At 46.8% G+C, this 27,952-nt stretch overlaps 1 protein-coding gene across 1 annotated transcript; it reads right to left on the bottom strand.

Moving 5' to 3' along the window:
• Positions 1 to 242: 242 nt before the first annotated feature.
• On the bottom strand, positions 243 to 23,898 carry LOC122733478 (uncharacterized protein C8orf48-like). The gene is made up of 6 exons (XM_043973916.1): positions 23,725 to 23,898; positions 18,532 to 18,825; positions 16,173 to 16,316; positions 11,300 to 11,535; positions 8,294 to 8,446; positions 243 to 481 (listed from the first exon to the last, which is right to left on the bottom strand). The coding sequence occupies exons 2-6, from the start codon at positions 18,821 to 18,823 to the stop codon at positions 377 to 379; spliced, it is 930 nt and encodes a 309-aa protein (XP_043829851.1). The 5' UTR covers positions 18,824 to 18,825; positions 23,725 to 23,898; the 3' UTR covers positions 243 to 376.
• Between the last annotated feature and the right edge of the window lie 4,054 nt (positions 23,899 to 27,952).

Raw genomic sequence — 27,952 nt, 5'->3', positions numbered from 1 at the left:
CTTACCGGTGCTTGTGGCCTGGCTCCCTACCCGGCTGCAGGCAGGGGATGGACTCTGTCTTCTCTAAATTTGGCTCCCTGGCTCTGTGCCCCCAACCCCCCACCCCCCATGACACAGCATAGGGCCCTGTGCATGGGAGCTCCTCCTGGCATCTCTGTGCAAGTGCCCAGGTCTGCACAGAACCCTTACAGGATGTGCACTGTGTACTGCAGGAATAATGAGGCTACTCAGACACATGCCAGAAACATCTGTTTATTGACCACATATTACTGACAGCTGGTGGTATCAAAGGGCATGAGGCAGGGCCCAGGATGGAGAGGAGAGGGCCTGATAGTTCAATCCAGCCTCCTGCTCTGGGGCCAAGCTGAGCCACACTCTACCCAACCTGACCTCGAGCATTTAATCTTTTCCAGATGGTCTCTGGGTCATCTGAAAGCTTGGGAAGGCTTTCGTGGATTTCTCCAATGAAGCTGAGAAAGTCCTAGAAGACAAAGAAATAGGAAAACAGTAACAAGAACAAGGATGACTCCTAAGACAAAGAGGAAGATATCTACAACTTCTCCTCCTCCTGTTCTTGCAGCAGTGGACACTGAACCAACTTTGCTGTGTCTTCTGTCTGAGGACCAGACTGCCCTTGGGTGGAGAGGGTTATCCCTAGAAGGATAGCCCCTGGCAAAGACGTTTTCAGCCATAGCTGTCCTGGAGGAAGAGGGAGGGGACAGAGCGTCACTGGGGCCATGCCTGGTCATTCAGATTCCAAGGAAGGCAGGCAGGGTCCATTGTTTGGGTGTGGTCCTTTCCGCTGACATCCTTGTGGTCGCCGTCTAGATTGTTTTCCTGATTCTTCTGACTTCACTCTGCATCAGTTCACAGAAGTCTTGCCATGAGTCTCTGGATTCTTCCTATTTGTTGGATGCGACACAGTAATATTCCATTCCTTTCACACGTCACACCTTAGCGAACTAGGCCACGATCCCCAGGCGTCATCTTGGTTTCCAATTCTTTGCGACTCTAAAATTGCTGCTAAAAGGTGAATTTGGGTGGATGTGGGGCCTTTCTTCTGAGCACTGACCTGCCTGGGTATACGCCTAGAAGTGGAACCTCTGGGTCAAAGGGTAGGGATATTTTAGTCCTTTTTTTCAAATAACTCCAAGCTGCTTTCCAGAACGGTTGGGTAGATTCACAGATAAACCAAGAGCACCGTGACTGTGCTGGTCTTTCCACAGTCCTTCCCATATTTTGGGTCCCAGTTTGCTGGGCAAGAAGAGAAACCTCAGATTTCGCTTGCTTTGACCGACCTCTCTCTTATCATGAGTGATTTGGGGCATATGGTGGCTAACAATACCTAGTACTTTGGACAACTGATTGTTCATACTCTGTGACCACTACCCTCCTGGGGCATGGCTTCTGCTCCTCTGTATTTAGGTTAGCTGCCTGTAGACTTGACAGACAATTTTCATCTAGTTGACTGCCAACCTTATGCTCATTGCACGGATTTTGCGTGTACAACAGCTCAGAAAAAGTCACCTGATCAAAACGATGTATTTGATCATTCTATCACAATCGTGGGATTCCCTCTGGCACTTGCTATGCTACCTCATGACAAAGAGAATTAGCTCAGGGAGAATGCAGAGGATCACAGAATTCTGCAGTGAACCCTCTGAAGGCCCTCAGAAACTGGACCCCTCAGATGCTCTACTAAGAGACCAGTGGCATCCCAGGAAACTAGGGGCGCTCCCTACAAGTGATCATCACTACCACCACCATCATGGACAACAACAACATAATAACAGATAAGACAGATAGTATTTATAGAGCACTTTACATCTGCACGTGCTTTACAAATATTACCTCATCTGGTCCTCACAACAACTAGAGGAGGGAAGGGCGATTACTGCCCCCATTTCCCATGTGAGGAATCCTAGGTAGACAGAAGCTAAGTGAGTTTCCTAGCATCACACAGCTAGTCAATGTCTGAGGCCAGATCTGAACTCAGGTCCATTCAAGGTGAGTCAATAAACCTGTATTAAGCGCGTCCTATGTGCCAGGCACTGTGCCAAGTGCTGGGGATACAAAAGAGGGGCAAAATAGCCCCTGCCCTCAAGGGGCTTACAGTCTGATGGGGGAGACAACATGCAAACACGTTTACACAAAACAAGGAATATAGGAGGTCAAGAAGAAATCCTTAAAAGAAGGAGCTGGGGAAGGCTTTCTGGAGAAGGTGAGATTTGGGGTGGGACTTATGGGAAGAAAAGGAGGTCAGCAGTGGGAATGGGGGAGGGAGATCATTCCGGGCATGGGGGGACAGCTCAAGGAAATGCCTGGCACAGAGAGCTGGAATGTCTTGTTTATGGATCAGCCCTGAGGCCAGTGACACTGGGAAGAAGAGTACGTGTCAGGCATGAAGAAAGAAGAAGAAGACTGGAAAGGCAGGAGGGGGCTTGAAGATGAAGGGCTTTGAATGCCAAACAGCATTTCCAAACACACACACACACACACACCCACACACCCACACACACACACACACACACAGAAGAGAGTCTGGTACAAAAATACATTAAACTCAATGAGGAAACAGGTAGGAACTGGGAGAGGGGAGAGGTGGAACAAGAGGCAGAGTAGGGTGAGGGAGGGATTGGTCAGAAGCAAAACAAATTCCGACTCTGTAGGGAGGATCACAAAGTGGGGAGCAAAGCAGAGAGAAATGGTAAGAACCTGTAACCAAGGACTGGTTGGGGGGAAGAGAAGAGGAGGAAGAGAACAGAAGTAGACCACACCAAATATATAACTCACTAGTGATGAGCATCCCCCTTTTCTCTTATCCTCTGCAAAGAGGAAGATAGGATCAAAGAAAGCAAAAGGTATACAAGGATAGGATAGAGGGAAATGTACAATAAACAATCATAACACTAAATTCGAATGGGATGAACTCACCTAGGAAATAGAGGAAGGTAGCAAAAGGGCCTAGAAAGTAGGATTCTGTAATTTCTTAGGAATGAGAAACACACTTAAACAGAGTCACTCAAGGTTAAAATAAGGGTCGGGAGCAAAAGGCTGAAAAATCAAAGGAGTGAATAAGACAGCTGAAAGCAGCCCCTGCCCTGTCCTCAATAGATAATTACATAAGACTAGAGGCTGGGAGGTCAGGGGAAAAGTGACCAAAGAGAAAAATCAGTACTTAACCTGATTAAAATAAGAGAAAAAAATCCAAATGGCAGGTACCAAAAATGAAAAAGGACAAATCAGAACAAATGAAGGAAATTACTGGAAATTATTTTGTCCAACTATATCCAGATGAAACTGACAACTTCATTGAAATAGACATATCCACATCCACATCCATAAGTACATATATATGATATCCAGATGAACAGAAGAAGAAATGAAGATTTTACATATCCCAATCTTTGAAAAAGAAACTGAACAAGCTATAAATGAACTCTAAAAGAAAAACAAATTCCACAACCAGTTTAATTTACAAGTGACTTCTTTCAAACACTGGAAGAATAATATGGTTGCAAAAATGAAATAAGGGACCGCACATAATTTCTTCTATCACACAGGTCATAGGTCCCGATACTTAGGTATCAGAGAAGAGAAGCAGAGAGAACTCCAATCAGAGAAAGAAAAAGTATGGACCACTCTTCATAATGAATATCAATTTGAAAAATATTTAATAAAATATTAGCAAAGAGGATACAGCAACACATCAGAAAGCCTGGGCATTATATGAGGAAAAAAATCTTTGCAGCAAGGATCTTCGATAAAGGTCTGACATCTAAGGTATTTACATGGCAGATTGAAACATGCAAGAATGAATAACATCCCCTGACAAATGGTCAGGGGTATCAATGGGCACAAATTATTTATAGCCATACGCAAAAGAAATGCTCCAGATCACTAATCAGAGAAACACGATGACAGGTCACTGAAGGATCAACTGATGCCAAGGTATCTCAGAACATCAACAACAATCCACCTGCACGCGCCTACTTTCCCACTGACAAGAAATAGTGGTGAGAAGCACAAATACATGCATTAAGGGCATCCCCCGTGATGGGATTAACAGGGAAGAGGGCAGCTGTTACAGTGGAGAGCAGGCAGAATCTGAACCATGACACAACTGCCTCAAAGGTATGGAGAATATAAGACCCCTCTGTGATTAGGGTTTCTTGATTATAAAAAGCGTTCCCGTTTCCTAGAACAAAATACCACTTTAACGGCTCTAGTCCAGAAAAGCATCTCCCATTCGTGCATCCAAACTATTTGGCTCCCTTAAATATAAAACAGCAGAGAATGAATAAGGAATGACTAAAGAAAGCATTTATTAAGCACTTTTGCACTAGATACTGGAGAAACAGATGGACATTAAGACAGTCCATGATCTCAAGGGGCCCCCGTTCTAATAAAAGAGACTATATACGTGGAAACTTTGAATGGCAAGCCAAGTGGAAAAGTCCCATGGTCCTCAGGGTACAGTGGCAAAACAGATGGCAAAGCATTTTAATGTCAATTCCAGGATAAAAATCATACCCATTTGTGACACGGAGCCATCCATCTGTGCCAAGGACTTTGGGGACAAGAACTTTTGGGGGGGCTATCTATAAGTGAAGTGGTGATACCACCTGCAGGAGCACTTGCCAGGTTATATTTCTGCTAGGATAACTACCTGGGATGATGGTTGCAAATGCTCAGCTGGAAGCGTGACAATTTCAGAGAGTCTTGGACTCAAGGTCTTGGGCTGTCTCTAATAAGATGTTAGACCCAGGGTCTTGGGCTGTCCCCAGTGGGGACTGAGAAGAGATGGTGGTTAAGAACTTCTTTGGTGACCCTCTGATCATGAATAATAGGCCAGCCATAACACAGCGAGACAAATGCTCGTGGAAGCCTTTTGCCCGGATCACAGATGGATCTGGTAGAGAGTCTCCCCCAAAAAGGGCTTCACTATGGGTGGTGAAGATCTACAAGTGCTCCTCTTTGCAAAAGACAGAAGCTTTTTGTTTCTGTCAAGTCTCCTGGATGAGACCTGTAACCGCCCCAAACATCGACACAGGAAAATAATCAAGTGGGTGAAGAATCTCTAGTCTCCAGGTTATGGCATCAGCTGGATGAAAACCCTAAGAGCTCATCTACACCGTACATGATCCACCTGCATTCTGGTGATGCTCCAAAAAGTAAGGATGTCCCCTTCCTACTAAATTCCATAGAGAATTTATTAGAATTTGGGGCTATGGAGACTTCTGAGTGAGAATCTTAGAGCATATGCTTTGTTTTCAGACTCCAATGAGACTTATACAAAAACTGCCAAGACACAAAGAATTCAGACATAAAAGAAGCACAAGTCTCCAAAAAATTTTTGTTTTCTATAACGTGACACAAATTGTTGGTTTTTTTTTAAAAGGGCAATGAGGGTTAAGTGACTTGCCCAGGGTCAAACAGCTAGTAAGCGTCAAGTCTCTGAAGTCATATTTGAACTCAGGTCCTCCTGAATCCAGGACCGGTGCTTTATCCACTGTGCCACCTAGCTGCCCCAACGTGACACAAATTGTACTCAAAAAATGGACTTAGAAAAAGGCCTAAAAGGAACTGATAAATGAAGTTCCCTACAATGAGAATATCAAAGGCCCAATCATAAGAACAACATTAAAGAGAATGCTAGCCAGGAGATAACATGAGAATGTTGATGGCTGCAACTTCAATGCTCATCAGGAGAAAATGTATATCCTATGACACGGACATTACCAAAAGGGTAAGAGAACACTAATGTCTTGAGGGGAAGGCTTCGAAGCAGCACAAGAAAGTGCAAGCCTTGGAGGCAGGGAAAGCTGGGTTCCAGTCCTACCTCTGCCATGTGTGGCCTGGCACTGAAACAATCCAGGACCCAGGAAGACTCCAAGTTACAGTGGAGCTCTTGACTGACACTTGTGGAAGGACTTAGCAGGCTGAGTCTTCCCTACACTGATGAAATCAGAGCTGCTTATGGCAAATAAGGATTTAAAAAGCAACTGAGTACAGAACCACCAAGGCAATAATGCAAAAGTGAGGCCAAAGGAGAACACGGTGAAAATCAATGGAAGATGACCACTGAGCACACGGACCCGGATTTATGGAGGAGCAATTGTCAAAGGGCTGCACTCAACGGGCCAACAAATTCGGAAAACTCAAGAGTGGCCACTGGATTGCAGAAGAGCCGTTCACTTCCCAATCCTAAAGAAGGCCAACGCCAGGGAATGGTCAAGTGCCCAAACAGTTGCACTCATGTCACACGCAAGCAAGACCATCCTGAAGATTCTGCAAGGCAGGCTTCAGCAATCTGTGAACCGAGGATTCACAAAAGCGTAGGCTGATTTTTGAAGAGGCAGAGGAACTAGAGACCAAATTGACAACTGGACTGTGGAGAACAGTAGGGAATTTCAGAAAAACAGCTACTTCTGCCTCACTGACTACACTAAAGCCTTTGACTGTGTGCATCACAACAAAATGTGGCAAGTCCTCCAAGAGATGGGAGTGCCAGATCATCTTGCGTGTAGGCCAAGAAGCAAGAGTTAGAACTAACCATGGAACACCTGATCAATTAAAGCCTGGGAAAGGAGGGTGACCAGGCTGTCCCTTCCCCCTCGGTGACTGAACTTCTAGGCAGAGCGCATCAGGGGAAATGCCAGGCCGGGTGATTGAAAAGCTGGAATTATGGTTAGGAGGAGAAACCTCAACGACCTCAGATATGCAGAAGATACCACTCTGATGGCAGAAAGTGAAGCCTCTTGAGTGTGAAAGAGCAGAATGCAAAAGCTGACTTGAAGCTTAACATCAAAACCCCTAGGAACTTTGGCAGCTGGTCCCACCACACCCAGGCACATAGAGGGAGAAGAAATGGAAGCAGTGGCAGATTTGATAGTCTTGGGTTCAACGATCACTGCAGAGAGGACTACAGCCATGAATTCAAAGGCGCTTAGTCCTTGGAAGAAAGCTATGGCAAAGGTGGACAGCAGACTCGAAAGCAGAGATATCAGCTTGCCAACCAAGGTCGGGATAATCAAGGTGCCAATGTATGGTTGTGAGAGTTGTAGAATCAACACTTTCCAAGTGTGGTGGAGAAGACTTTGTAGAGTCCCTTGGACAGCAATATCTAAAGAAATGAATTCAGACCATTCACCAGAAGGTCAAATACTAAAGCTGAAGCTTATATCCTCTGGCCCCATAATGAGAAGATGGGACTCATTGGAAAAGAACTGCATGTTGGAGAAGACTGAAGTCAAAGGAAAAGGGGACGGCAGAGAAGGAGATGGCTGGGGAGTGTCATGGAAACAACGAATGGGAACTCGGGCAATCTTTGAGACATAGTGGAAGACAGAAGAGCCTGATGTGCTATGGTTTAGTGGGGTCACAAAAACGTGAACACGACTGAATGATCAAACAAAAAATATAAATCTGATAACCTTAATTAACGGTCTCGATGAGAAGTGAAAGAAAGGGAGAGAAGAAAACCAAAATACCGAAATCAAACTGATGAAAGGAAATCACAAAAGCTGGAAGAGAAATAAAGACAGTTCTCAGAAACTGGATACCCAGTTGTATTTCAAGTAAAGGAAAACATGAAATTAAGTGGATGAATAATTTAAAAAAAACAACATGAGATTCTTGAACTGGCATAAACGTAACCCAAACAAGCTAATCACAGAAAGAGAAAGTGAACAACATATACATGAATTCCCATGCAGGGGAGGGGCCTCTAGGACCACAGAGATTTGCAAGCACGTTGTATTAAACATTACAAAATAACCTCTGAGTCCTGCTATGAAACTCTTTTTAAGAACAGAGGATGAAGGCACCAACCTCTTTCTAAGAGACAAACACAACCTTCTTATCCAGACCAAAGAGGGATAGAGAAAGAAGCCTAAAGTAATATCGCTTAATGCTGATGCAAAAATACTGAACAGCCAAGGACAGAGCAGCCACAGAGATGATAGCTGGTGGTTGGGTTTTTGCTTTTGTGAGATAGGGCTGATATGGAAATGTAGTTGGCAGGACTTCACACGCATAAGTGACATCTTATCCTTTGCCTTCTCAGTGGGTGGGGTGGGAAGGGGTGAGAGGGAGGGAGAGAACCTGCAACTCAATTGAAAAAGAAAAGAATATTTTAAATGGATAAGTAATAAGCATTTCCAAGAGGAAAATCAAAGGAGGAGGCCACGCCGCCTGCTTCTGCTAGAAGCTTGTGAGGAAAGCTCTGGGTCAGCCTTGAAAGGCTATGGAAACGTGGGCCATTCAGAATTTGTGTGTAAGAGTCACTAACTTTGGTATGGCGGTGCTCTTCCATTTTCTGTTTGAGCAGAGCCGACTCTAGGAAGGTCTTTTTCTGTCGCAGAAAGGTCAGCTGGGAGAGTTCTCCTCTCTTCTTGGTACACTCTGGGCACCGGGAACACTTGTGCTCTTTAACTGCTGATGCCTTCAAACGAGAAATCAGAATCAGAAATTACCGGATGCATTAGGCCGAGTTCGGTAGTCACCCAACACCTTTCTGAAAGGAATGCTCAATAAACATGCTTGGAAGCAGAAAGAATAACACCGGTTGACATCTTTATGGAGCCTAATGGTGAAAACGTACTTTTGCTACATTAATCTCCACCATTATCTTGTCAAGTTAAGAGTTTCTGTTTGGAAAGTGAGGGGAAACTGCAGCAACCACGGTCACAGAGCTACTTCAGCAGCAGGCAGAGACGAGACACAGAACTGGATCCCTGACTCCAAGGCTAGGGTTGAGAGAGAAACAAATTGAAACTATTTCCTATACTGATAACAGTGGCTGGGACTTAAACCGCATTTAGAGTTTACAGAATGCTTTCCAAATATTCTCTCCCACATTATACTCACACCACCACAGGGAGGTGGAGGCCACCATTATCCTCCCTTTATAGATGAAGAGCCTGAGGTAGACAGAGGTCACCCAGCTACTGAATATCTGAGCCTGGGTTTGGCGGCATCAAGCCTTCCTGACTCCAGGTCTAGAGCTCTATTCTCCGCACCACAAGCTGCCCCCAAAGGGGAACGAGAGCGGGCAACAGACGGCATTTTACCTTCTACTAGGATTTAATTCCTGTCAGGGGAATTTCATTTTCTTATCACCCAGCAACGAACTGAGCGGGGATCAAGGCAAGGTGTATATCCTATGTAGTGTATGTGTATAAGTCTGTGTGTGTATATGAGTCCCTGTGTGTGTGAGTGTGAGAATATGTGAGTGTGCAGGAGTGTCTTTATGAGTGTGCAGGAGTGTGTTTATGAGTGTGGATGGGTGAGAGTGTGTGTGAGTACATGAGAGTGAGTATGTGAATGTGTGTATGTGAGTGTGTGTGTATATATGAGTCCCTGTGTATGTGTGAGTGTGCATGAGTGTGGATATGTGAGAGTGTGTGTGTGAGTCCCTGTGTGTGTGTGTGAGAGTATGTGAGAGTGCATGAGTATGGATGTGTGAGAGTATGTGTGAGTACATGAGAGTGTGTGAATGTGTGTGAGTATGTGAGTGTGTGTGTGTGTGTGTGTGAGTGTAGAATATGTGAGTGTGCATGAGTGTGGATGTGTAAGTACATGAGAGTAAGTATGTGAATGTGTGTGAGTATGTGAGTGTGTGTGTGTGTATGAGTCCGTGTGTGCATGTGTGCGTGTGCGTGTGTGCGCGTGTGTGTGTGTGTGTGTGTGTGTGTGTGTGTGTGAGTGAGTTTCTCTGTGTGTGTGAGCATTACTGATCAGTACCAAGCTTCCTGAAAGAGAGACAAGAGCATGACAAAGTCTCCCCATCTGAAGGGAGCTCAGAGGCCGTGGAGTCTCAGCCATTCCCACACCAAAGAGTCTTTCCACCACAATGTGACTCCTTCCAGCTTCCAGCCACTGCTTCAACTTTGGCTTTCAGGGGCAATGAGTCTAACCTTCCATCTCTCCCTGCCTTCGGACTGAGAGGCCTTTCCTTTCCTTGCCATGTCTCCTCCCCCTCCCTGAGCCTTCATGCCCATGAACTGTGGCCTGATCCCACTTCTGCCCTTTGTGGCCAATCTGCTGGGGAAGGCCTCCTAGGAGAGGTGCCTCTGCTTTCTCTCCTCCCACTCTCTACTTAAGCCCTTACAGTGCACTGTCCAGTCTTAGCATTGCACCCAAACTCCCAAAGTTACCAGTGAGCTCTTAGTGCTGAAATCCAAGGGCCTTTTCTCCATTTTCCTTACCTTTGGCCTTTCTGTAGCTTGGACGCCCCTGATCTCCTCACTATTCTCTTCTAGGTTTCCAGGACCCCTGCTCTCCTCGGTCCCTCCCTACCTCTCTGACCACTCCTCATTCTCTTGTGCTGGATCCTCCTCCAGATCACCTCCTTTCACTACAGGTTTCCCTCAGGGTTCAGTGGGACTGTCCAGAGTGGTCACTCTATTTCCAGTCTAGGTGAGACATGGAGGCCCCGTCTCAAAAACAAACAAAAATGTCCCACTTCTAAGATGGGGAGGTCATTTCTTCCTGTGCTCCCCATCATTCCCACCAACCCACCCACTCCCCATGACCCCAAGCAAAGTGATTGGGAAGAATCAGTTTCAGACTAGACATTCCCCTGGTTGGCTCTTTGGCCTCTGAAAACCACTGTGGTGGTGTTTCCTTCTTTTATACAACCTTCAGGAGCAAAACCAGTGGTGGCCCGCCCCCAGGGGTGGCCCTTAGAACAAAAGATGGCCAGAGGGGTTAAAAATTAGCGTGACAAAACTATGCAGCACCTCAGGTGAGCTGGTCTGGAAGGCAATATTCTGCACATTGACACTTCCTCAAAGAAGGGAGGGGCTGCACTGTCTCACCTCTTCTGGTCCAAGCTTGGTCATTACAATTACACAGAGCTCACTCTGGGGTTTGGGGAGGTTGCCATGAGCACTGCTCTAGTCTTCCTGGTAACTATTACCTTCCCAGACCCTTCATCTTCATGATGACCTCTAGCCATGCCCTTTCTACCTCCAGTGTTCTTCCAGGCTGTCGCCACCACTCTGGCTTCACTTTCCTCCCTTCCCTACCCTGATCAAGAAGAGATCAGCCATTCATTCGTGACTCCGCACTGCCTCCACTGCACTGGGGGCTGCCTTTGCTTGGTACTGCCTCATTCCCACCCCTAACCCCTAGCTGCCTGACTGCTAACGTGATTTGCTCTTCATCAGACACAATGTCATAGGATCCCGGTGGCTTCAGGAAAACACGGGGCTCCTTTCAAGTAAATAAGTCAGAAGACTTTCCTTTACTGAGCAGCTGCCAAAGCTAACGGGACACTCTCCAGTGTCTGTACCTTGTTGGGTGCCATCCTCAGGTTTTGCTGAGAGATTCTGTTGATCAGCTGACGAGGAACAACACAGTCGTTCCGCTCATCTGTCACTGGCTTCTCTGCACCCAGTCCTTGCTGCTGCCTCGGCAGGCTGCTGCCCTTTGTCTCCTGAGAGCTCAGCTGATGACGAATCACCTTTATCTTAGTGGCATAAAAAGCCTGCAGAGCATCCTCTTCACTCTCTGATGCTTCCACGACATCTGTCAACAACACGTGCACGGAACAGAAATGTCAGTGACTCTGTTAGGTTAAGGAGGAATTATGTGATCTGTGTCTCCAACGCTTTCCGTGTTTGTCACTTAGGAAGGGAAAAGGGAAAACGACAGATTCCCTAGTACGAGAAAGCATGGTGGAAGGGAAGGCACCACAATGCAGCAGAGGGGGCCTGGATGCGAGTCTCCTGACCACTTGGGTTTGAATCCTGCCCTACCACCGCCTGGGGGATGGAGGGGCAATTCCCTCTCTGGGCCTCACTTTCCTCTTCTTCACTATAACCTGACTTGGCGGCATGGTGGCGAAAGTACAGGTCCACCTCTGGGGGAAGTGTAACACAATGTCAAGAAATCACGTGAGGACACTGTCCCAATCTGACAGCCTTGGTCTCACTTGAATCGAGATCTCATCAGCCTTTCAGGAACGTCCTTGTTCATTCATTCACTTCCCCAAACTAAGATGACACACCAAGTCTGTCTTGCTGGAGGTGACCAAGCTAAGAGTGGGAATACCTTCTGAGTCATCCAGCTAAGAGTGGGCATCTCTGCCTAGCCTGAAAGGGGACTCCTAGAAGGAGCAGTTAAAGAGGGAATAACTGCTTGGGGGAAGAGATTTCTCCAAGGGTGCACCAATGCTGCTTCCATCCACTGGCATGGGTAAAAGGTCCCTAAGCCTTTGTTCTGCACCTTGTTTTGTCTTGCACTAGGAATGATGTCTTTCCTTTCAGGATAACTACAAAATGTAAGGAGACATCGGTTGGGGAAGAAGAAATTTCAATGAGCAAGGGAAGCTTGGCTCATTTGATTCTCCCTCCAAGCAGGAATGCTTGTAAAAAATCGACAAACTGTCTCTGACAGACATCTCCCAAAAATGCAGAGTATGGTGTGTTTTTCTCTTGCACTTGAAAAATCCTACGGTGGAGCCAAGATGGCAGGGTAGAACCAGGAAGCTGCCTGAGCTCTCTCAAATTCCCCTCAGAAACAATGTTAAATTAAGCCTCTCAACAGATTCTGGAGCTGTACAACCTGAAAAAACCCAGTGAACCAGTCTTCTGACTTAAGGTAACCTAGAAGGTCTTCAGGAAAGGTCTGAATTCTCCTATAAAATGGAAGCAGATAGCAGAGTAGATTAAAAACCAGAATCCTACAATATGTTGTTTCCCAGAAACATATTTGAAGCCGAGAGATACACACAGGGGAGAGGTGAAAGGCTGGAGCAGAATCAAATATCAACAGGGGTAGCGATCCCTATCTCAGACAAAGCAAAAGCAAAAATTGACCTAATTAAAAGAGATGAGGAAGGAAACTACACCTTGCTAAAAGGTACCATAGACAATGAAGTAATGGCAATACTAAACATGTAGGCACCAAATGATACAGCATCCAAATTCTTAGAGGAGACGGTAGTTACAGGAAGAAAGAGGAAAATCCCATGGATCTCAGAACTGGGAGGACCCCCCAGAAGTCATCTAGTTCCACCACTACCTGAAGTATAAATTTCCTCTATAATGTTCCCAACAAAAATCCAGTAAAGAAGAACTCCCTCACTTCTTTTCTGTGGGGCAATGGGGGTTAAGTGACTTGCCCAGGGTCACACAGCTAGTAAGTGTCAAGTGTCTGAGGCCGGATTTGAACTCGGGTCCTCCTGAATCCACAACCAGTGCTTTAGCCACTGCGCCACCTAGCTGCCCCTCAAACTCCCTCACTTCTAAGGCTCTCCTGAAGCCTACTCTCACATTTTTCCAGAAAGAATTTGACGTTATTTCAGGGACTTGATGCCTGTTGTCCTTAGCTCACGGTCATGTTTCCAAGTCTCTGAGCTGCTCGTAGCTGTCCCTTCTTACCACCCAGTAACCCTATGTTAGGCTTATCTGTGAGAGCTCTCTCCATAGTAGGCACACGTAACCCACTTTGTTTCCACAAAAGTCCTGCTGTGAATATTGGTGGGCACACAGAACCCCTGCTTGTGCCTTTGAAATCCTTGGGGCATACGTCCAGTCTAAAAGCATTCGGGTTTTTCTCTCTATTCATATTTACATCTCTACAACACTGGATCAAGTGAGCGGGAGAAAGGGGAATGGGAAAGGCCTGCATTTTCCTCTTTGTAACCAAAGCAGGGAGGCCTTTGAATCAATGGGACTGAGAGATGAAATGAAAGTCAGAAATCTCTGGGCAGACCTAGGGTTTTAAGGAGAGGGAATCCCATACCAAGTGAGCTTAAATGGCCTGGCTGAGGTCACACAGCAATTCAGACTCAGAATCCCTGACTTCCCTCCAGGGATACTAGGCCACCTCTCTTCCCTTTCCCAACTACTCCCACCTCACTGCCCAACAGGGATTCTTCCATGCAGTGATGCTGGCCTCCTGGCTGCTCCACCAACAAGACCCTCCATCTTTCCCCTGTGGTCCTCATTCCTGCCTGTTCTCACGCCTGGCATTCTCTCCCTCCACCTCCTGACTTTCCTGACTTCCTTCAACTCGCATCCAGAATCCCAACATCTTTCCCAACTCCTCTTAATTCTAGTGCCACCCCCCCCCCGCTTGCTCATTTCCTATTTATCTCCTGTATGCTTGATGTGTACGTATTGGCTCCCTTTTCATCTCTTTCATCCACCTGTGCAGTCCTTCGGAGCAGGGATGGGCCTTTTTGCCTCTTTTTGTAGCCCAGAGTTTAGCAGAACCCCTGACCCGGACTAGTTGCCTAATAAGGGATGATCACTGTAATAAAGTGACAAGAGAGCGCCATCTGGTGCCCAATAAAGGAAAAGAAACCAAATATCCTCATGCAAAAGAGGAGCAGAAAACTATAACTTTTCTGGTGGTCAACAGAACGAGAACCTAGGAGACAGAACGTAACAGAAAGCAGACAAAGAAGGCCGTGCAGAGGTGGGAGAGAACTGTATCAAAAACCAGGCTCCCCGAATGGATATTTGCACGGCTCTTTAGCAGAACCTGAATGAAACCCAACACAGCTTGAGAGGATGAAGGCATATGCTGATATGAGGAAGAAAACCGCAGAAAGAACTCTCAATTCCAAGGTTGGCGACCTGGGTTCAAATCTTGGTTCAGCTCCCTAGTATCTGCCTGACCATAAGCCAGTCACTGAACTTCTCAGGGCTGTTGCCCTCTCTCTCTCTCTCTGCAGAACAAGAGGGTTGGATCACATGATTTCCCAGGTCCCATCCAGCTTGAAAATGGCAAAGTCTGTCCACAGAGAGGAAACATAGGAAACTCCTGGGCTCTTCCTTAAATTGCATTCTGCAAGACCTGGGCACACCTTGACTGTCATAGGACTTGCCCTTTGCTTCCAAACCCAAACTTTTAGTGCTTTTGAGAAGCACACCCGTGAACACGGCTTTTGTTCTGGAAATAAAGTGTTGTTTCCAGCCACACTGGAGATAGGGTTTGTGGCACCATTTCATGTATAAAGAACAGGTGATTATCAGAGTGGCAAATATAGCAAAGACAGAAAATGTGGGATGTTGGAGGGGATGTGGGAACGCTGGGATGCTAATCCACTGTGGGAGGAATTGTGAAAAGATCCAACCATTCTGGAGAGCAGTTTGGAACTATGCCCAAAAGGCTACAGAACTGGGCATACCCTTTGATGCAGCAATACCACTGCTAGGGAAACATCCCAAAGACATCCCCCAAAAGAGAAAAAGACCTATTTGTACCTATTTTTTATATTTCTTGCAGCTCTTTTTGGGGTGGCTAAGAATTGGAAATCAAAGGAATGCCCATCAGTTGGGGAATGGCTAAACAAGCTGTGGTATATGATGCTGATGGAACATTACTGTGCTATAAGAAATGACAAGCAGGGGCCAGCTAGGTGGCCCAGAAGATAAAGCACTAGCCCCGGACTCAGGAGGACCCGAGTTCAAATCGGGCCTCAGACACTTGACACTTTAGTAAGTGTGACCCTGGGCAAGTCACTTAACTTTCATTGCCCCACAAAAAAAAAAAAAGAAAGAAAAAAGAAATGACAAGCAGGATGACTTCAGAAAGGCCTGAAAAGATTTGTGAGAACTGATGTATAGCGAAGAACACAGAACCAAAAGAACAATGTGCACAGAGACAGCAATACTGTTTGATGAAGAACTGTGAATGGCTTAACTATTCTCAACAATACAATGATCCAAGACAACCCCAAAGGAGTATCGAGAAAAAACCTACTATTCCCCTCCAAAGAAAGAACCGATACTGATGGAACACAGACTTAAGCCTGCTATTTGTCACTTTCTTTCATTTTTTCTTTTATTCAAAACGACTAACAGGGTAAAGTTCTACTTAACCATTCATGTATGACCCATTGCTTACTGCCTCAGGGAGGGTGGAGGACAGGGAGGGAAGGAGGAATAAAAACTGGAACTCAAAGCTATAAATAAAAATGTCTATTACTTTAAAAAATAAAAAGACAAAAAGAATGGGTGATGCTGGCTAATGAGCATCTCCTTACGAGTGTGAGGTTCACACAAGGCTTTTGTCACAGCACCCCTGGGAGGTAGACACTCAAGTAAGATGTCTGTCTTACACAGAAGGAAACTGAGTCTCAGACAGCCACTGCTCCCGACAAGGCAGTCAGAGAAAGAGGAGGTTACTGCTAACACAAGGTAAAGGCTTACCTGCTCGGGGCCTGGGGCCTGCCTGGGGTCGTCCATCAGCCTGGGGCTGTCCAACAGGACTTTCTTTGGCCTTGAGATGCTGGATCCACTTTTGACTCAATTTCTCTTCCAAAGCAGCAGGGTCCAATGTCTTCAAGGGCTCATCTAAATTACAATAGTGAAATGTTGGCTGACTGTGGTAGAGGCCTAGCCACTGAAGACCTCACCAAGAAGGTTCCTGCCACCTAAGTCTTTGAGGCCGTCCAATGGCTCAACCTCAGAAACACAAACATTATTGTGATTTGTCTGATGAAACTAAAGACAGCTGCAGCACCCTGAGCCTACCTCTGCACCCTAAGGAGCAAAGTACCCTCCGAGGTGCTCAGCACCCGGTCAATCCACTCTGGGCGGCGTCCCCCGTTGGGCTGTGAGCTCCTAGACAGCAGGGACCGGTTTGCTTTTGTATGTGCACGTTCTACTGTGGCATACACAGGGGGAGGTCTTGATAAATGCTTTTTCATCTCTTCTTTCCAGCCCCCTTGTATGAATCTGTAAAGGCTGAATTTGAAGGATTATTACAGGCTAAAGAAGAGACATTTGGGGGGGTTGGGGTTCTGCCCTACCTCCCTAGGATGACCCCATGTGGGGCACTATCGATTCTAAAGTCAGATCTGACTTCTTGAGGACACCCTACACAGTCATGAGCTCAAATAAATATACTAGATCCCAGACACCACAGAGCATTTCATTCCCCTATTTGGGATAGAAAAAAATCAACACAACCAGCTTTGTTTAGGAAGGCTTCCTTATTGGCTAAGGTGGGAGGAGTAGCCTCTGGTAGAATCCCTGAATTGCAAAGTGCCTCAGGAGGCCAACTACTTGGCCTGAGAAAGGCAGTAGGCTTCTGCCACCCAAAAGAGAGGTGGCAATAAGCCAGAGGCCCAGAATGACACCATGTTGTTCTTAATGGCCAACACATGGCTTTCCTTTGTTGAACCATACTTCTCCATTGCCAGGGAAGGTGCTATTGAGGTTGGGGAAATGCCACTGGGAAGTGACATCAAGGGAAAAAACCACCATCATTTTTTCAGACATGTTCTCTCATCCCAGCTTCTGCCCGCATGCTAGAGAGAGTACCCAAGTCAGCCCACCCAAAGGGCTGATGAATGAAGGGCCCAGAACCTTGCCATCTAAGCCCATTTTGGGGTTCAGTGCCCTTGCAAACAAATTGTTTCTTTCCCCAGTTTCTGTATGAACCCGATTCCTCTCTGTCTGTTTCCTAAGGAGATGGAGAAATGGTTTGCTTCTTTGTTCGTGTAACCCTGAATTTACTGGAAGTCCGTTATCAGGCTGTGCCTCATCAGTCTTTTCTCCCCACTGTCAGGAGAGACCCTGAAGAATTATGCTGACAGACAAATCCCAAGGACTGGTGCTAATGGAAAGAATGGCCTGTGGAAATGGATTATCCCAAAGAGAAAACCATCTAAAAACTGTTCTCTCTGGCCTTGGAATGCATTCCATTATTTTCCTGGAGCAGATGCATTTTTGTAATTACCTTCACTGTACAGACATATTCAACATAGCCCACATTTCCTGAGCTCACATCGGATAGGGGGAGAGTGTGATGTCAGGGAATGAGGACCAGATTTCAAGTCAAAGGATGTGGGTTCAAATCTGGCTCTTGTAAAATTACCCTGTGACATCTTACAAGTCACTTCACTTATGTGGGCCTCAGCTTTCTCATCTGTCAATCCAGGGTTGGAGACACCTCTGAGGTCCCTCTTAACTCTCAATCCTAGGTTCCTAACACGGGAACAACTTGCAGACAGGGCCGCTGTCAGGAAGGGGTTCAAACGGCAGTAGAAAGGGGAATGAAGACAAGTGTGAAGAGTGGGCAGCAGAGCTTGGGCTGTGTGCAGGGGCAGGTGGGGAGGAAGGTCAATATCCACAGTGATCAGGCTACTGAACCAATCCCTTGTGGCCTTCCCTCTGCCCCACTACACTCTCTTTGGCACAGCTTGGCCCTCTTCAGCAATGTACCCTGGTGTGCACCTTTCACGTCACCTTGGCCTGTGGCTTCAGAGGAACCAGAGAGCATCTTGTTTGGCTGGAGGGGGGGGGGGCGGGCCAGGGGTTGTTTCTGTTGCGTTCTGCATGTTGTAGATGCCCAGGGTGAGCATGCCAATGGCAAAGTGGCTGGTCCCCTTTACTGTAGAAAATGGGCAAAGGCAGTGGGTGGGTGGGAATGTAACCCTAAGTTTGTGGCCAACAGAACTTACTTATCACAGTGCCTGGCATATAGGGGGTTCTTAAAAAATGTTTGCCCACTGATGGACCAACCAACAGCCCTTTCCACTCCCACCCAATAGGAATTCTGTACCTCCATCCTTTAAGCTTGGCATCAGCTTCTTGCTCACAGCTTGGCTCCCAGAGGCACTAGACTCGGTCAGGCATTCTTCAGAAGAGGCCAAGGAGCCGGGGGCTTTCCCCTCAATCAGCTGACATTGTTCTTCTTCTGCCACCTCCTCCTTCACCTCCTCTTCTGTGAAGGACTCAAAGGTCTCACTGGAATAGCTGGAATGGACACTGCTACCCTCCACTTCTGACTGATGAGAATCCTCCCTGGGCATCTCTGGCGAGGCTCCACCCGGGACCACATACACATCTGGCATTGCTGCAAGAACAAAAAGGTGGCTGTGCAGGCCAACAAACTCTGTGCTCTGTGCTCCCTGCCCTACTCCCTCCACTTCACTGGCGTGACTAAGGAAGGAGGAGCATCATAGAGCCAGGATGACTTCTGGGGCTGGCAGGGAGGGACAGATACAGGAAATGAGAAAGATCTACAAATGAGAGCTTCCTCAGCCACATCTCATTAGAAAGCACATCTCTTTGGCATCTGTCTGAAACAAAGAGGCGCAAATTAGCTCACAAGAAACTGAGAGACTTTGTGGGAAGCCTGAGTCTGCTGCTTAAGACCTGAGGGATATTTATGGAAAATACCGGGATGCTCACTGGTCCCCCAAATGGAACTGGGAACACTTAGGCTTGGAGTCAGGGCTCAGAAGCATGTGGCCCCATGGGCTAAAGAACTCCCCTGACGGTTACCCTGGACTACAGAATGGAGGCTTACTTTTCTGGTCAGTGACTTGGGGCTTACAGCTAAATGATACCCCCTACCCAGTGGGAAGGGGTGGGAAAGACAAGGGAGTAGCTAAAGGAAGAAGAATAGGATCACTTATTAGGTAACAAGGTCCCTTCAATATTCAGCACACAATATGAGCAGTAGGCCCCATGTGAGCGGTCTAGTATCAGTTGTCTGAGACTAAGGGGCCTTTGGAAGTTGATCGAAGATATGACTCCTGGGGCCACTAGGTGGCAGAGTGGATAGAGCACGGGCCCTGGATTCAGGACTACCTGAGTTGAAATCCGGCCTCAGACACTTAATTACTAGCTGGGTGACCCTGGGCAAGTCACTTAACCCCAATTGCCTCACCAAAAAAAAAAGAAAGAAATATATGACTCCTACAATCTTTTTTAGAAACTTGTACAACTAGGGGGCAGCTGGGTGGTACAGTAGATAAAGCACCGGCCCTGGATTCAGGAGGACCTGAGTTGAAATCCGGCCTCAGACACTTAATTACTAGCTGGGTGACCCTGGGCAAGTCACTTAACCCTCATTGCTCCACCCAAAAAAAAAAAAAACAAAAACAAAACGAGAGGGCTTAAACTGGGCAAAAAGTTGGCTGTTTCTCTGGGGCCTAAAAGGAGCTAAGACATGAGCCTACAAAGTCTGGTTTCCATTCTCAAAGCTATTTTGGCGGGGTGGGGGGGACCCATCGTATTTCCCACAGGCTAAACCTTGTCCTAAGGATTACAATGCTTGACCCCTCTCACATTTAAAAAGGATTGTGTGTGTACATTATCTCAGAGGATCCTCACACCGTCCCTGGGAGGGAAGGACTCCAGGCATCACCAATCCTCATATAAAACTGAGGCTCAGTGACTTGCTCATGATTACACAGCTACAAAATATCACAGGCAGAATTTGAACTCCAGTTTCCCAAGCACCAAGTTTGGTCCTTAGAACCCCTGCACCACACTGCCTCCTCTCCCCATTAGATGACAAAATGTGAATTACCCAGAATACTCCATGTAGCCACTTGGCCGATTCCCTTGATTTTCTGGGCTGAAGGTGAAGCACAAAAGTGTTTCTGTTTCCACTCTTGAGAACAAAATCTTTTCAGCAAAAAAACAGCTCACACTCTGGCCTTAGTCAATAAAATATGATGTACAATATTAAACTGTCCTTTGATAAGTTAGGATGTTGCTGGAACTCAAGGTCGTCCTTCTGAACAATGCTTCCTGCTCTCTATGTGCATGGGGGGGGGGGAGGGACACAGCATACAGGGACATCAATCTATCCGGATACCAGAACTCCCCCTGCCAGGCCTTCTTGGTGGCTGCCCTTATTTCTCTTTCCATGGCCCCCCTCCCATATGAGACTGTCTTCTACTCATCCACCTATTTGTGCTGAAAGAAGGGGGGAAATGACAGTTGCCAAGTTGTTGGGCAAACCTCAAGACCACGGATTCTTACCCTGGGGTCCAGGGGCCATGGATGGTTTTCAGGGGCTCCGGAACTTGCATAGGGCTTTGGGGGGTGGGGGGGTGTCAAAATTACAAGTAACTTGTCTCTAACTTCAAAATGACAGAGAATCAGCCTTTGGGAATGGAGGTAACAAACACGATTCTGAAAAGGGCCCGACGGCTTCCCCACACTGACTGCCAAAGGGGTGTGTGACCCCAAATGGGAAGGTCCCTGAGCTGGAGTCCAAGCAGCTTCGTGGTACCAAACACATTCCTGAGCGCTTTGTCCAGGACCCCAGACCTAGTTCAGAGCCAGCCCCAGCCCCAGGTCCTGCCTTTGCTTCCTCCTCTTCCTCCTCCTGCTCCTCTTCTCCTTTCCCACCACACCCACCATGTTGCAGGTTTGCTGCCCAGTTTACAGGTCTTCACTGAACCTTCTTACTGTTCCTACAAGTTGTTGGCCAAGCCCTTCCACCACTGGAATGCGTGTGTTTTCTAATGCCTTACAAATGCTGGTAGCATCACCCACCATTTCCACGTCCCTTCTCTCAGGTGGTCAAAGCACCAGTTCTATCACTCATGTTGGAAGACCCTTTTTGACCCCAGGAGTGAGACTAGACCCCACGACTAGAGTTAGAAGTACTGGTAGAAATCAGGGTCCCGGTGGTGCAGTGGATAGAGCACTGGCCCTGGACTTAGGAGGACTTGAGTTCAAACCTGAGCTCAGAAACTTAATACTTACTAGCTGTGTGACCCTGGGCAAGTCACTTAACCCCAACTGATGAAAGGAAAGGAAAGGGGGGGGGAGGGAGGGAGAGACAGAGAGAGACACACAGAGACAGAGAGAGACAGAGAAAAAGAGAGAGAGAGACAGAGAGAGACAGAGAGAGAGAGACAGAGAGAGAGAGACAGAGAGAGAGAGACAGAGAGAGAGAGACAGAGAGAGAGAGACAGAGAGAGAGAGACAGAGAGAGAGACAGAGAGAGAGAGACAGAGAGAGAGAGACAGAGAGAGAGAGACAGAGAGTGACAGAAAGAGAGAGACAGAAAGAGACAGAAAGAGAGAGACAGAAAGAGAGAGACAGAAAGAGAGAGACAGAAAGAGAGAGACAGAAAGAGAGAGACAGAAAGAGAGAGACAGAAAGAGAGAGACTGAGAGACAGAGAAAGAGAGAGAAAGAGAGAGAAAGAGAGAGAAAGAAAGAGAGAAAGAAAGAGAGAAAGAGAGAGAGAAAGAGAGAGAGAGAGAAAGAAAGAGAGAAAGAAAGAGAAAGAAAGAGAGAAAGAAAGAGAAAGAAAGAGAGAAAGAAAGACATCAGAGTCGCACTTCTCAGCTCTGCCCCAGAAGAAAGGAGGGACCTTGCCCAAGGACAGGTGGCTAAGGAGCAGAAAGACCAAAGGTGTTGGAAATAGAACTCAGGTGTCCTGCCTGCCAGGCCCTCTCCACCACATCAGGTGATGCAATGCCTACAGTCAAAGTCAAGATGCACCAAGGTGGGACAGCTCGGTTGAACAATGGATAAAGCACTGGCCCTGGATTCAGGAGGACCCGAGTTCAAATCTGGCCTCAAACACTTGACACTTACTAGCTGTGTGACCTTGGGCAAGTCACTTAACCCTCAATGCCACCAACCCCCCCCCCAAAAAAAACAAACAACAAATGATGGACCAACGTGAGGGGGACGACTGTCATTGGGGGAAAAGCTGAACACATTGTGGTTTATGTTCCTCAAGGAAGACTACTGTGCTCTAAGAAATGATGAGCTCCATGGTTTTAGAAAGGCTTGCATGCAAATATGACGAGTGAGATGAGCAGAACCAAGAGAACGGCGTGTACTGTAACAGCAATACTGTTTTAAGAACAACTTTGATGGGCCAAGTCATTCTATTAGAAATGCCTGAATTAACCACAAAGGTCCTTTGCAGGGACATGCTATCTGCACCCAGAGAAAGGTGGGCTGAAAATCACAAAGGGGTTTCAATATTTCATAACTCCTTTATTGTGCATGCTTCAGTTACAAGGCCACAGCATCATATACAGTACATAGAGGAAATGAATTGACATGAAGTGTGAAAAAACAAATCTTATAAATGGCAAAAATAAAGAAAAATCATTTTTGAAAAGTTATTAAAAATCATGACTTTTGGCCCACCGTGTGTGTGTGTGGGGGGGGGGTGTACACACACACACACACACACATATAATTGTGACTAAGGGAAGCCATCTGGGGGGGGGAATAGTTACATCGTAATCGGGTTTTTTTTGCATATTTAAAAGGAAAGGCAAGCTGGACATAAGAGATTTGCAGATTTAGATGCAATCCTCTTTTTTTTTCTATTCCACCTTGTTATAGAAACGCTCGTTATATTTCCCATATTCGGAATTTTAAAAAAAGATGGCCCGGGGCCTACCCACTGCCTAGAAACCTTCCCACGGCCACCTAGGATGCTAAGGAGGAAAACCACAAACAAACCAACATACAAACAAGGCAGGCCCGGCTCTCCAGAAGGTTATGGGGAGGGAGGGGGGAAATGGGGGGGGAAGAAAGGAAGAGAAGGGATGGGGGGGAGAAGGGAGACAGGGGCCTGGGGGGGAGGGGAGAGAAGGCTTGCAGCTGCTGCTTTCCTTTGTGATCCATGCCCGGCACTACCTTGGGGGGGGGGGCAGCTGTTCCGGGGAGGGGGCTGGGGGGGGGACGGGTATGCGGGCACCCCGGGCTGGACTCATGCCGCCCCCACCCCCACTGTCCAGATTAGGAAACTGAGGCCCGGAGCGGGCAGGGTCTGGGACGGAGCCCACACAGGCCGGCCTCGGAGGCCGGGGTCCCCGGCCCAGGCGCGGGAAGGGCAGGCCCCAGGAGGGTCGGGGTTGGGTCGGAGGGGGCCGCGGGGAGCACGGGAGCTGGAGGGGCGGCCCGCGAGCCAGAAGCCCGGCCCAGGGGTCTCTTTCGCGGGGTGGGAAGGGGGGGTGGGGGGGGCCGAGGCCTACCGAACTCAGGTCCCGGGTCCGCTCCTTCCTCCCGCCCGGACTGCGTCTCTGCAACCGCCCGCGACCCGAGTGTTCCAGGCTGGTAACAGCGGGGGCCAGAGGCCCCCCGCCCCCACAAGCACGGGCAGGGGCGGGGGCGGGGCCCGTCCTCGCCGTGGGGGCGGAGCCTTAGGGGCTAAGGCTTCCCAGGGCGCTGGGGGCGGGGCCTGCGAAGGCTGGGGGCGGGGCAGCTCCGGCCAGCTCCCCCCCCTCCATCACCTCTGTCACCTCCCCCTTCCTTCCTTCCTCCCTCCCTCCTTTCTTTTTTCATTCTTCACTCTTTTCTTCCCTCCTTTTTCCTTCCTCCCTTCCCACATTCCCTTCCTTCTGTCAGTGGGGAGGTCCTTAGGTATTCCTCCATAAAGAAGTACACTCTTACACCCCGTCCAGTCAGGATTCAAAGGGTCCTTTATTGGGCACTAGAGAAAGTGACCTAGAGGGAAGTGGAAGACTTGGCCTCCAGGGGAGGAGAGGGCTTAAACTTCTTTCTCCTCAAACAGAAGAAAGGCCAAAGTTTTTTAAGACGATAGATGGGGTGATCACCTGACAATGGAAAGTGCCCTTTGGGGGGGGAAAGATGACCGAGAGTCAGGGGGATTTTTTTTTTGGGGGGGGGGGAATGATAGTCCTGACCTCTGCAGTTATCTCTGTCTCCAAGCTCAGGTAGTAGCCAAGCCTAATGGACTTATCTCCCCTTACTCCTTAGGTGTGTCTGTCCTTTGCGTTGGCTTCTTGAGGAGAAAACTTGAGTTATCCCAATGTCCTAATTTATCCTAATAACCTAATTTAGCCCCATGTCACTTCTTCCTTCCCTCCCTTCTTCCCTTACTCCTTTCTTCCCTTTCATTCCTTCTGTCCTTTCATCCTTACCTCCTTTCTTCTTTATTTACTCTTCCTTCTTATTTTTCCATCTTTCCTTTTTCCTTCCTTCCCTTCCTTTCTACTTTTTTTTCATTCTTTATTCTTCCTTCCTTTTTCATCTTTCCTTCCTTCCTTCCCTCCTTCCTTTCCCTCCCCCTTCCTTCCTTCTTTCTTTCTTTCCTCTTTTCTTCCTTTGCCCTCTCTTTATAGCTTTCCTTTCAGTTTTCCTTTTCTTTCATCTGTCTTTTATCTTTCCTTCCTTCTTTCTTCTACCCTTCCTTTGTTCCTACCTTCTTTTTTCTTCCTTTCTCCTTTCATTCTTTTCTGTTTCTTTCCTCTTTTCTTCCTTTCCTTCTTTCCTTCTTTCTTTCTTACCTCTTTCTTTCCTTCTGTGGAAATTTATTTTGATTTGGGGACCCTACCTTTAGGCTGAGATTAAAAAGCCTTAGGCCCTCAGGGTCTCTCCCCCTCCTCCTCAGCTTCAGCTGAGCGGAAAAAGCCCCGTGGGCTATACAAGACCAGGTCAGATGGAGTTGGGGGGAAAAAAAGCCCCCAGCTCCCTCGACCTGAGCAGAGCTATCTGAAGGATCCCGGATGGCCTGTGCTGAGGCATGAGGCTCGAGAGCACAGCCCCCTCCCCCCCCAGCTGCAGCTCTGGCTGGTGGATTAGCTTGGTCTGTGGGGGCGAAGGAAGCCCCGAGATTTGATTGGAGAGAAGAAAAGGTATCTACAGACCCGGGAATGAGACTGGAGGGGGGAGACTGACTAGAGGATGGGCCGAGGACAGACTAGCTAGACAAGACTCAGGGGTTCAGACGGGCAAGAAGAGGTCAAGAGGCGGCTGAGCAGAGGCAAAGATTGGAGACTGGAGAGGGGGCTACAAGGATGCAGGAGAAGACGAGAAGGACTAGGAGCAGGCAAAAGAGAGGCCGAAGGGCAAACTGACAGAGCAGACAGACAGAAGGTCACAGGCCTTAATACAAACTAGGGAAAGTGTAACGTGCCCTGAGGCCGGAGGCAGCTAAGGCCCTTACTGTATTCGAGAAGTTCTAAGAAGTTCTAAGCGAAGCAGGTGGGAAAGAGACACAGTGGAAAGAAACCACAGGAAAGCAGTCAGGTTGTACTTTATTTCCCTGTATTCCTAATTTGAAATAGTATCTCATAAATAAACTCTGCTTGGATTATTTGGTTAAGAGGCTTCTTAATCTTTAGTCTATCACTTTGGGAGCAGTGTGGTGGAACTTTATAAACGGCCCACATTAAATTAACGAAGTCAGATAGCCAAATAGTCAAAAGTCCCCAGTTTAGTCATCCCCAGTTTAGTCCCCCCAAATCAGGTCTAGTCAGTAAAAATATTTCTACACTTCCATATTCCTTCCTTTTTTCTTTGCTCTATCATTCCTTTTTGTCTTCCTTCCTGGAGCTTATGACCAACAAGAGATAGAGAGCATTACAGCATGTAAAATCAATAATACTGATTACATCAAATTAAAAGGTTTTTGCACCCAAAAATGCAGTCAACATTAGTAGGAAAGCAGAAAACTGGGGAAACATTTTTATATCGTGTTTCTCTGCTAAATGCTTCATTTCTCAAAAAGACAGAGGATTGAATCAAATGTATAAGAATATGGATAATTCACCAATCGCCAAATGGTCAAAGGATATGAAGAGGCAGTTTTCAAGAAGAAAAAAAAATTATCTATTGTCAAGTGGGAAAAATGGTCTAAATCAGTATTGTTTAAAGAAATGCAAATTAAATCAACTCTGAGGTATTGCATCACAACTTTCAGATTGACTGTTATGACAGAAAAAGAAAATGACAACTGTCAGAAGGGACTGTGGAAACATTGGGACACTAAGGCTCTGTTGGTGGAGTTGTGAGCTGATCCACTCATTCTAAAAAGTAATTTGTAATTATGTTTATATAATTACAAATGACCCTTTGAAATACCAGAAATACCACAATGAGGTCTGTCTCCCAGAGAGATCAAAGAAAAGGGAAAAGAACTAATCAATATAAAATTATTTAGAACAACTCTTTTTTTGTGATTGCAAGGAATTGGAAATTGAGAGGATGCCCATCCATTAGAGAATGGCCAAACAAGCCATGGTTTATAATTGTGATAGAAATAATGAGTGGGATGTTTTCAGAAAAACCTGGAAACACTCACAAGAACAGAGAAGAACTGAACAGAACCAGGAGAACACTGTACACAGTAACAGTAATAATGTCCAGTGAACAACTGTGAATGACTCGGCTATTGTCGACAATACAATGATCCAAGACAATTCTGAAGGACGTAGGATGGAAAATGCGATCTAGCTCCAGAGAAAGAACTGATGGAATATGAAAGCAGATCATAGCATTTTTTACTTTCTTTATTTTTCTTGGTTTTGTTTCTATTTTATGTTTTCTTTCACAACAGGGCTAATAAGGAAATGTTGCCTGTGACTGGGCATGTATAATCTATATCAAGGCTGGGGGGGAAGAAATGAGAATGCAATTTAAAAAAAAAAATCAATGTTAAATGGTTTATATATATGTAATCAGAAAAAAGAAAGAATAAAAATTTCTCCCCCAAAATGACAGAAAGTATAAAACATTTTAGCGTCTACTTACCAAGATGGACAAAGGAAATATATGAACACAACTGTACAACATCCTTTACCCAAATAGAGACAGACTAACCACTATCTGGTTAATTAACTACTTTGCTTTTGCAAGGAAAGAATAATCTGTATCCCCAGCAAGTTGATCAACCATATTTTTCCATGGTCAGAGTGTCAGCCCCCCCCACCCCCTCCAGGGTCAGAGTACACATAACTGGGTCCAAGTCTACTAAGCTGCTACTACACTTCCATACTTTTTCTTTTAATAGCTAAGGGGAAAGAGAGCAAAGATCTTTCTTCTGTACTGCTTCAGACTGGCTAAGGTTGTAGAGCTGCCCATAGTTCTTTGGGGTTTTTTTGGTGAGGCAATTGGGGTGAAGTGACTTGCCCAAGGTCACACAGCTAGTAAGTGTCAAGTGTCTGAGGCCAGATTTGAACTCAGGTCCTTCTGAATCCTGGGCCGGTGCTCTATCCACTGCGTCACCTAGCTGCCCCTCTGCCCCTAGTTCTTGGAGGGAGGAGTAGAAATCCTTGCAGGCCTGGTCCAGAGGGTGAACAGGGATATAGGCCAGAATTGTTGCTGCCATAAGGTTGAAAGCCTTGAGCCTAGGTGAAACAAATTACCAAGAGGTAAAAGAGACAAAGGCTCCAAATTAAAAGGACAACAACCAATGTTACTATAGGGAGAAAGGGGGCAAACCAAGAGAGAGAGAGAACC

Source organism: Dromiciops gliroides, chromosome X (assembly GCF_019393635.1).
Source record: "Dromiciops gliroides isolate mDroGli1 chromosome X, mDroGli1.pri, whole genome shotgun sequence".
Classification (NCBI taxonomy): domain Eukaryota; kingdom Metazoa; phylum Chordata; class Mammalia; order Microbiotheria; family Microbiotheriidae; genus Dromiciops; species Dromiciops gliroides.
The sequence above is the reverse complement of the archived record's forward strand: the minus strand, read 5'-3'. Positions and strand labels throughout refer to the sequence as shown.

Excerpts from the sequence above, each read along its gene's own strand:
- LOC122733478 (XM_043973916.1), bottom strand. The coding sequence starts at position 18,823 with ATGCCAGATGTGTATGTGGTCCCGGGTGGAGCCTCGCCAGAGATGCCC. Across the intron at positions 11,536-16,172 it reads AGGCCCCAGGCCCCGAGCAG|ATGTCGTGGAAGCATCAGAG; the intron begins GTAAGCCTTTAC and ends TGTTGTTGACAG. Across the intron at positions 482-8,293 it reads AAGAGCACCGCCATACCAAA|GACTTTCTCAGCTTCATTGG; the intron begins GTTAGTGACTCT and ends TTTGTCTTCTAG.